This window comes from Chrysochloris asiatica, unplaced genomic scaffold (genome assembly GCF_000296735.1).
Source record: "Chrysochloris asiatica unplaced genomic scaffold, ChrAsi1.0 scaffold00003, whole genome shotgun sequence".
Lineage (NCBI taxonomy): Eukaryota > Metazoa > Chordata > Mammalia > Afrosoricida > Chrysochloridae > Chrysochloris > Chrysochloris asiatica.
This window is the reverse complement of record NW_006408521.1, coordinates 46,120,950-46,131,606: the sequence shown is the minus strand read 5'-3', so window position 1 is coordinate 46,131,606 and position 10,657 is coordinate 46,120,950. Positions and strand designations below refer to the sequence as shown.

At 42.7% G+C, this 10,657-nt stretch overlaps 1 protein-coding gene across 1 annotated transcript in view; it reads right to left on the bottom strand.

Annotated features, from left to right (window-relative positions):
* Nucleotides 1-10,657, bottom strand: part of PNLIPRP3 (pancreatic lipase-related protein 3) — a 68,261-nt gene that overhangs the window by 33,270 nt on the left and 24,334 nt on the right. The window contains exons 3-5 of the mRNA XM_006831491.1: nt 7,120-7,239; nt 5,400-5,531; nt 3,092-3,200 (exon numbers count right to left, since the gene is read on the bottom strand). Of these exons, the coding sequence (XP_006831554.1) occupies nt 3,092-3,200; nt 5,400-5,531; nt 7,120-7,239 (361 nt within the window). The remainder of the gene's footprint in view (nt 1-3,091; nt 3,201-5,399; nt 5,532-7,119; nt 7,240-10,657) is intronic.

The following is a 10,657-nucleotide window of genomic DNA, read 5'->3' as shown; positions in this document are numbered from 1 at the left end:
AACTCCAAAGCAAAAATATAATTTTCTTTTCCTAAATGGTGTGGCACTGGAGGATAAGCACTGGACTGGTAACCACAAGGTTAGTGGTTCAAGGCCACCAGCCACTCTCAGAAACCCTATACCGATCGGGTCACTATGAGTTGGAACCAACTCGACGGCACACAACACCAACAACGAATAAGAATTATGAAGGATTGGGAGCAAAGAGCCAGGAGAAAGAGGGCATTTTCAGCAGAAAAAGCCTGTTCCATCATCAGATGGCAGAGGTAAAATACATTAATCTCATTTGAATTACTATTAGATATTATAAGAAAACATATTCCAAGTTGAAATTGTGACAGTAAAGCAATCTCTTCAGATAATTGATTTGAGAAAAGGACAATGTGCACCTACTACGTGTCATATAGTAAAGTAGAGGGTCAGAGAAAGAGAGAACGGATTGACACAGTGGTTACAAGGAGGGGCTCAAACCCAGCAATGACTGTGAGGCTGGTGCCGCACTGGGCAGTGTTGGAACAGACTTCATGGCACCTAACAACAACACCAATAATAGCTATGTTCCAGGCCCAGGTGAGCATGGGGTAAGGGAGGATCTGGAGTAGTTCATGGCCTACTGAAAATAATAGGCAATGATGAGACCACAGGTGATGTGATATTTATCTTTGTGAATCAAACAAAAGGTACCAGGCAAGGAATGAGGGGAGCCCAAGGCATGAACTCTGCCTGTGAATGGCCCATTCACCATGAATCTTAAAGGACAAAGAGGAAATGCTTTAAGAAGCAACTGTGTATGCACAGACCCAGAAACATGAACAAATGCGGCGAAACGTGAGGAAACCGTACAACCAGCTAAGGAGTCATGAGAACTCTTAAACCTGTCTTTGGAAGGGCCTTGCTGTGAGAGAAGACTTGCAGAGAGACAGGCTAGGCTGGGATCAGCTGGGGGCCAAGCCAAAGTCCACCAGGAGCTCAGCTAGTGGGCCAGGGGATGGAGAGGCACAAAACAGATGCAAAAGATGTGGAGTTTGGAGGGACCAGTCCCTGGAGAAGGCCATCATGCTTGGTAAAGTGGAGGGTCAGCGAAACAGAGGGAGACCCTAAAGAAGATGGACACAGTGACAAACACCATGGACTCAAACAGAACAGTTGTCAGGACGGCACAAGAGTGGGCAGTGTTTCATTTTGTTGTGCACAACAGGGTCACTATGAGTTAGAATCTATCTGGTGGCACCCAACAACAACACTTCCTGGGCAGTGTGATGATGCTGGAGAGGTACAGACTGATAAGCCCCAATCTTTGTCATTCAGCAAGACCTAGCCTGCAGCTGTGTGCTGTTTGTCTCTGTGATCCCAACCATGAGTTCAATATTTTGTTCTTCAGTGTTCTAATTTCAATGGTCCAGTGGATTCCCTCTGCCCATTACAACTGTCTCTCTGCTTTCTTGGTAGCCTGCTTGTCGTCTGCTATCTTCTGAAGCCTTTACTTTGAGCTGTTTAGGGGTTTGCACTTGGTTCACATAGGTGTTCAATAGAAGTATTCATTAAGTGAAGAAGAAGGAAAAAAGGAGATGTGGAGTTTGCTGACTGACTGGCAGCAGAGGCTGTGGAAGGAGAGGCCAGCCCAGTTTGCAGGTAATGGAACTGATGTTTTGTTCCCCACCCATCTGACTGAATTGGATTGGAAGTCAGTGGGTAGAAAAGGCAATGCTTAATGTTCATCTTCAAAATCAATTTATGTATGCTTTACTATGCAACTTATTTCTAGACTTAATAGTATAGCCACGAGTAATATTCAGAACTTTAATAACCGGGAAGACATGGACATTGGCTGTAAATAAACCAGGTTAGCAACACTCATGCACAGAGAAGAGGAGGGGGCTGGATGAGTGTTCTGTTCCCTAATTCATTCTCCAGGCTGCTTACCACCAGGAAAAACTTCACCTTCTAAGATAGTCAGTAGAGATCTGACTTGTTCTTTGTATTGTTGTTGTTGTTGTTAAGTGCCATCCAATGGATGTTGTACATGGTTCAACTCATAGCAACTCTGTATAGAGTTTCTGAGGAGCGGTTTCAAGGTTTGCTATTTCCAAAGCAAAGGAGCTCTGGTAGTAGAAGTTCTCAGCACTAACCAGAATGTCAATGGTTCAAACCCCACCTGCGAAAGATGTGGCCGTCAGTTTCCGTAAAGATGACACCTGTGGAAACTCTGGGGCACTTCTAGAAGCACCCAACAACAACAACCACAGGAGTTGGAATGGAGTCAACAGCAGTGGGTTTGGTTTGGGGTTGATGTCAAAGCTTGGAATGTGCCATCATTCATTCAACCTGCCCCTACAGGAGCCCTGCTTCCGTTCTCCATCACAGACCGTCTGCATAGGCACTCTTGAACATGTATCCGCACAGTCACATTTTACAAACACTTCCAGGATTTACTTTAGATGACTCTCACATTGGCTTCTGCTAGTTCATTTGGTGACGACTATGAAGCTAATGGCACTGTGGGTTAATGCGCCAGACTGCAAAGCCGTTTGAACTTCAGGGCTGGTGGTTCAAGCTCACCAGTTGCTCCTCAGAAACACTACACAGGGTCGCTATGGGTCGGAACCAACTTGACAGCACTTAACAACAACAACATGAAGCTATGCCATAGGTATTTTAAATACCAGCAGGGTCACCCATGGTGGACAAGTTTTAGGTGAACTTCCGACAGACTAGGAAGAAGGAGAGATGAACTACTTCCGAATATTTAGTCACTGAAAACCTTATGAATAGCAGAGAAACACTGTCAGATATAGTACCAGAAAATGAGCCCCTCATGTTGGAAGGCACTCAAAATGCGACTGGGCAAGAGCTGCCTCCTATGGCTTGGCAAAGTAGCAGCATCAATGGGCTCAAGTAACACTTGTGAGGTTGGCCCAGGACCGGACACGTGTACATAGGGTCACTATGAGTTGCTCTGTTGTACATAAGATTGCTATGAGTCAGTACCAACTTGATGGCACCTAACAACAACAACAACATTCAGGTATTTGATATTATGTATAAACACAACTTGTAAACAAATGCAAGGCCTACCTTAGGGCATGCTTACCAGTTATTCTTCCGAGGCCGGGGATCCTTGCCCCAGCGTCCCCTGCCAGATGTGCTCCCAAGCTGTGGCCAATCAAGTGCACTTTAGATGGGGGATATCCAAATTTTGTCTGACAGAAGTTTGTAAAGGGAAACAGAAGAAGCATTCTTAGCAGAGCAGGCAGTGGGTTAAAATGCTTTAGAAAAAGAGGACGAGAGAGCTGGGATGGTGCTCTCTTTCACACACAAGCTGGGAACTGGTAAAGCGACACCCCCTGCCACCTACATCTTTGTCTGATTGCAGGAAGGCCAGAGTAATGCCGCCCCCAACCCTGGACTGTGCTTCTCCTGTGTTCAGGGGCCTCATAGTCCTCAGGGCAGCGGGATGTCCAGTACTATCTGTGGCATTAAGCCTGTGCCCATCTACCCTGAGGACCAACCCTTCTAACACATGCCCAAAAGGAAGCACACACCATGCGTGGTCCCCCAAACTATGACAGCTTTAGGAAATGTCTGCGATGACTCTGGTCTAAAAGGATGCATTCTGAAGAATATTCATAAGCTGAAAATTCAAAAGAGCAAAACCAAAACCGAAATACTAACCAAATTCATGGGAAACAAATGAACAAGATTTAAAAAAAATTTTTTTCCATTAAAGCTTCAGGCTGTCTTCACAATAGTGAAAATCAAGCAATTGCCTTCACTCGTGTACATTTATCATTTGATCAAATTCCATTTTCCCCCACTAGCTATGACAGTATTATACATTGCTTTATAAAACCTATATATTTCTTTCTCATTTATATATATGAATGGCGGTACAGTGGTCAAACACTCAGCTGCTAACCAAAAGGTCAGTGGATCAAACCCATAGAAGAAAGATATGGCAACCTGCTCCCGTAAAGATTTATAGCCTTGGAAACCGAATGGGACAGTTCTACCCTGTCCTATAGGGTGCTCCTGTCCTGTAGGGTGACCGTGTCCTGTAGGGTGACTGTGAGTTGACATGGACTCTAAGACAATGGTTTGTTCAGTGTGCTTACCCAGGCATGGCTACGAGCTGCAGATTCGATCATTTTGTATCTCTGCTTTCTTTCCTAGCTCCCGTATAGGCAGGTGTCTGAGATGGGCTCTGGGACTGCCTTCTCTTTTATCCTTCTCCTTTTCAGCAACTTCATCCAGGTGAGTTAATGCAGTGCCTAATTAGCTGTGTTGAGATGACAGATTGAGGCAGGGATGAGACTCACAGCCATTTCTTTGGCTGATTCTTCTTCAGTCTGGCTCCCACAGAAGAGGAAGAGGAGAAGAGGAGGGAGCTGGATGAGTGTTCGTTCTCCAGGCTGCTTACAACCAGGAAAAACTTCATACTAGCCAGGGTTCAGACTTCACCCCCTCAGAGAGGCCTTCCACCTAGGTTCCCTTCTGCTGCCCTCCTCCCATTGTGTTGGATTTTCTTCACAGCACCATCACGACTGATAATGTCTAGTTAATTTCCTCACGTGTTTGCATCTGAGTTCATGCTCTGTGGGCGCAGGGACACCGTCCTGCTCAGAGCAGTATCCCCAGTGCTGCCCACAGCAAGCTCTCCTCGGACATCTGGAAAGGCCACTGAACAGTGGGGAATGATTTGCTATAATGGTAAAGCATTTGGAGACTTGTAAGTGTCTCAGGGTGTCTCCCTCATAAAGAACAAAGCTCAACTTGATTCTTACAGAATATGTAGAGGTTAAATAGTTTGTGGGTTGGCCTGTGAAAACCCACCACTGTTGAGTCAATATAGCGACCTTATAGAACAGAGAACTGCCCTCTAGGGTTTCCAAGTCTTTAAATAAGTATGTTTATGGAAGCAGACTGTTATATTTTTCTCTCATGGAGTGGCTAGTGGGTTTGAATGGATTGGCCTTTTGGTTAGTAGCTGAGTGATTAACCACGGTGCCATCAGTCTCAGCTGACCCCTTGTTTCAGTGAGAAATTTCATTTCTCATTTTAAAGAAATAGCATCTATAAGATGGGAACAGTTTGTAATCCTAAAGCTAGGTTTGTAGTGTGATGAAAATTTATCAAAATGGTTGTACTTGAGGACCAAGACCACAGTCCTTGGGGGGACATTTTGGTAATGAGCCTCTGAAGAGACACCGCCATCTAGTGGTGATTTGTTTGGGCACAGACACTTTCAGTGGAAGTAGGGGGCTCCTTCGCTCTGCTGAATATTTCACTTGTTCAGTACTTGTCTATGCTGATACAAAGAATATAAAATTGCCAAAAATTCTGCATGTTACAATTCAAAGCCAGTTACACATCTTTTAAGTAAAAATACAAATTCTTCTTACCCTCAGAATATCAACAAAATAAGCCACCTCAGCACTGACCACAGGGAGATTGTTTACAGCGTGGTTGTATTCCAGTGATCCGTTGAGCCAGTCTAGATTGATACAGTTCACATCTTCCACTTGGAGCAGTGTCTGGTAGAAAGAGATACAGAATCAGAGCATATAGATCAAGGATTCAATAAAGGAGGGCTTTAAAAAAAATAGTTTTCAGATGTTGAATTCATAATACAAAATAACACTGTTGCTGTTACTGTTAAGAGCCATCCAGTACAGGGTTAAGAGCAACTTGGTACAGGGTTTCTGAGCAGTAGCTGGTGGGTTTGAACTACCAACCTTGAGGTTAGCAGTCTAGAGCAATCCTACAGTACTACACCAGGACTCCAAGAAATAACACTTGATTAATTGTTGATGCATGCTGTCTAGTCGGTTCTCACTCATAGGTATAGAGTTTCCAAGGAGCAGCTGGTGGATTGGAACCGCCGACCTTGCAGTTCAAACCTTGAGGTCAAGTGCATATCCTACAGTGCTAACATTATCTGATATTTAATGAAACTTTAATACGTTAGGCAATTTTCTAACCTTTTCATGTATATTAACTTAATTAACATTCACAACTACTCTTGTGAAATAGGTACAATTACTGTCTTCAATTTGCCAATAAATAAACTGAGGCACATATTGGTTAAGTTAACTTGTCAAAGATCCCAGAGATTGTTTAAGTAGGAGAACCAGGGCATGAGTTCAGACAGCTGACTTCACTAAGCTGTATGGTCTTACAGATAATTAATTGCTTACTGTGTCTCTTCTGTGGGAGAAAGATGAGGCTTTCTGCTCCTGTAAAGATTTACAGCCTCGGAAACCCTACACATAGTCACTATGAGTCGGAACCGACTGCATGGCCCACCACCACCACCACGTTATCCATCAGGAGCCCTGGAAGCATAATGGATTATGGGCTGTGCTGTTAACTGCAAGGTCAGCAGTTCAAATCTACCAGTTACACAGCTGGAGAAAAAACGAGGTTTGCTGCTCCCGTAAAGATTTATAGCCTCAGAAACCATATACAGGATTGCTGTGAGTCCAAACCAACGCAATGACACATAACCACCACAACCAATACCATGTAAGCCTTGAAAATATGAGAGGAAAATTAATTTCAGGGAATTAACTTGAAATTTTTCTATGTGAAATTGATCATACCATTTTATCCTTTGTTAAAGGTATGAATTTATCAAAACTTATTATGAAAATCTGCAACCAATAGATTCTATACAATTCATAAAAAATGGAAATTAGTGGAAACTTGGTAATTCAGTTTAGGCTCAAACATGGATAATATGAATAACTGAGTAGAGGGTTCCCATGAATACGATAAATTGTAGTTAAATGCCATCGAGTCGGTTCCAACTCACAATGACCCGGTATAGGGTTTCCGACGAGCGGCTGTTGACCTTGCAGTCCAGGTCATTAGTCCACAGCGCCACACCAGGACTCCATGAATATTACTGTTGTTGTTGTTAAGTGCCATGGAGCCGATTCTGATCCCTAATGACCCTGAGGAGTGTCTGGTGAGCTTGAGCCACCGACCTTGTAGTTTAAACTGACTTTGAAGTCCATTGCAATAACCCACAGTGCCAATATGATTAGTGTCATGCAAAGTACACTCATGTTAACATAAAACTTTCATGTTAGTGTAAAGAAGACTGTATTCACATCGTACATTGCATATGTGTCTCTGCCATTTGCCATTTGTGTTCCACCCAGGTATGTTGATACGCGTCATCTTGTTTGTTCCAAAATTGGAGGCTCGGATAGTTGAATAGTTAACTGCACTGATCTCCTGTTTCAAGTGAAAAGAAAGTAAGGTAAAATGATGATTTTAATCATTTACTCTTCAGTAGAATTATTCTAAAGCTGCTCAAAAGTCTTTAACTAAACTTGATTTCATAACAGTCTTCTTCATTACATTTCAATAAAAAATAGTTAATGCTACAGATTACAAAAAAGTACCTACAAATCATTAATTTATTTTTAAACGTAATATACAAATCTAATGAGAAAAGGAAGTAACACTTGCTTTAAGGCAATGTCTATGAGCCAATGCTGGGTATTTCAGATGAAGAATTCAGTAAGTCTTAATTTTGCCAAGCATCACTCAGGTGTCAATGTAATTCATGGGAATCATGTGATCTGAAGCTTAAAAAACATCCTGCAAGGATGGCAAAATAGGATTGCACACCCACATTCTGAATGAGAAATAGAGATTAAAATCTTATCCCATGAACTAAAATAGCAGGTTGCTGGGTGCCATAGACTCATCACTACCCTAGAGGACAGAATAGAAGCCCCCCGCGGGTTTCCTCATCTTTTTCCCACAGAGCTGCTGGTGGGTTCTAACTACCAGCTCTTTGGTTTAGCAGCTGAGATCTTAGTCGTTCAGCCGCCAGGGCACCTTCAAAATAGCATGTTAAAGACAAGTCTATAGGAATATTAAATATTCTTTTGTACTTCTTACATTCTGTTGGTTTCTTTTCATAACCAAACTCTCAAAGACTTTAGAATACAAAGAATTTAAGTATTTTTGTTATTCATAGAAATATTAAAAGGTACAATTGTATGAAAAAAAATGAATACTATAATCAGAAAATAGCAAGATTTCAATGGTGAATCCCATAACTGGAAAAGTAACACATGTAAATTCAAACATAGAGTCTATGTTTGTGCTTAATAGTATAATGTAATTAATCATAAAACTTGCTGGTTAAAGTATCTTCAAGACAGTGAACAAAAGGTTATGAGAGTCTTTAGTTGTCTTTATACAGTAATTATATAATACTCGTATGTGTCCATGTGCTGGGATTCCTCTAAGTATTTGGTAGAGTAGTTTGTTTAACCCTCTCAACACTGTGAGGTATGCAGTGTCACCTCCATACCATTTTGTTGTTGTTGTTGTTATGTGCCGTGGAGTCGGTTCCGACTCATAGCGACCCTGTATAGGGTTTCCGAGGCTGTAAATCTTTACAGTAGCAGAAAGCCTCACCTTTCTCACGCGGAACAGCTGGTAGTTTCGAACTGCTGACCTTGCGGTTTGCAGCCCGATTCGTAACCACTACGCTACCAGAAATACCATTTTACACATGAGCAAAAGAGGACATGGAGAGGTTAGCTTGCCCTACAGTCCTGCAGCTAATGGGATCTGGGGCTGGGGGTCGGAGCCATGTGTTTACTCACTGGGCTCTCAAGTTGTGTTCAGATCACAGTGTTCTCTTCTGCTAGGACCCAAACTGAATGTGGCATTTGCTGAGGCATGGAGTAAAATCAATTGTATTCAGCTTTTCCTCTGCTAAATAATGCAACCCAAGTACAAAGGCATCCATCTGTATATTTAGATGCTAATAAAAACATCCCCAACTCCTTCAAATTCAGCCAGACTCCCTCAAATATCTACTGTATTTCTGTTTCTACATCAGAAAGGCCTATGTTGGGGAGGGAATTTAGTAGAAAATGATTAATTATGCTTTCCTGAACATGAGACTAGTTTGAAGAAGTCAGATCTCATACCTCAAAGTGGCAATGTAGTATGGGATCCTAACACCCTCTGTTGTCAGAATTGATTAAAGTAGAAAAGACAGAAAAAACATTTTTGTGAAAATTACATTCAATCTGGCACACCCCTCTAAAATAGGATGCTAACATAGAATGTGGAAAGGTCCAATCAAACATGTCGGACTCAGACTCCACAACAGAGACTAAGAAAGGCACCAATATTATTTAGACCACGCTGTGGGGAGATAGGACTTCTGGTGTGTCTCTGTAGGATAAACACTTGACTGCAAGGTCAGTTTGAACCACAAGGTCGGTGGTTCAAGCTCACCAGCTGCTCCTCGGAAACCCTATACAGGGTCGCCATGAGTTGGCACTGACTCAGCCTCACTTCACAGCAACAACGGTTGCTGAACGTTTAGCTGAGTGCCCAGGCCTTTCCTACTGCCACTCTTCTTGATGGAGCAGATACGGCCTAGGTGGTGCTAGAGCCTCCTTTTCTACAAGTGCTCACTATGTTCCACGTGATCTCATGACTAACAAGTCAGAGTCGTGGATTAGGTGTGCTCTTGCACTTACTAGAGCTGCAGACACAGAAAGTGCCGAGCATAGGCAAATATGCATCAGTCAGGGGTTTCCAAGCCACTGGGTTAAGGAGTCATGGATTCAGGGGAACGAAGGTGACTGTTCTTATGGAGGGGAAGCTGGGAAGACCTACAACTCCCATAAGTCTGTACCTTGGTCACCTTTGACAATTTCCCCTCAGAAAAGAGAGTATACCAAATCATTTTATAAAGACTTCACTGCTACTTTCTCAAGAACAAAGACAGTCATATTTATGGGTTGTTGTTGTTAAGTGCCGTCAAGTCGGTTCTGACTCATAGCGACCCTGTATTTCCTAGGAGCAGTGAGTTTGAACTGCGAGTCTTGTGGTTCGAAGTCCAGTGCTGACTCGACAGCGCCACACCAGGAGTCCTTTTATGGGTTTGGGCTGGGGAAATCTTTATGATAAGAACCACAGCCTGACAAATCTTATCTCCTAGCTTTAAAACAAAACACCTTGACAGCAAATTATCATTGCAAGATTCAGGCACAGAACTGGTTTTTGGTCACATATGATTCCATCCAAATGAAGGGAGTGAAGAAGATCTGAATAACATTGTTTCTATGGTCTCTTGGTGTCTTTCTCAGAGAAGTACTGGGTTTTCCATTTTCTCTTTGTTTGTGTGGGCATTATGATGCCTCCCTCACCTGCTGACCCATCTTTATCACACTTTATCATCCTTTCACTATGTCCCGGACAGGAGAAAGGTGAGGCTGTCCGCTCCCATGACAATTTATAGCCTTGAAAACCGTATGAGTAGGGACTGACTAGATGGCACACATCAGCACCACCATGTCCCATAAATGATTCAAGGACGTGGCCACAGCAGAGAAGGATAAAGGATCAATGAGACTTATGTGCACTGAGGGTCAAGATCAGGGGGTACAGTTAGTCCTTAAGGGCCAGTGTACCCTGAAAGTCTTAAGATGATACAGAAGGTGCCTCAAAACACTTGCATTCAATAAATATTCTTTGGCTTTTTAATGACGGTTTCTTTATAAGGTTCTCTAAATCCTAAACAAGAAGTTTTTTTCATTGTTCAGCATAAAGCCAGTTCTACATAACAGGTGGTTTGTTTCAGTAAAGAGTTGTGTGTGTGTGTGTGTGTGTG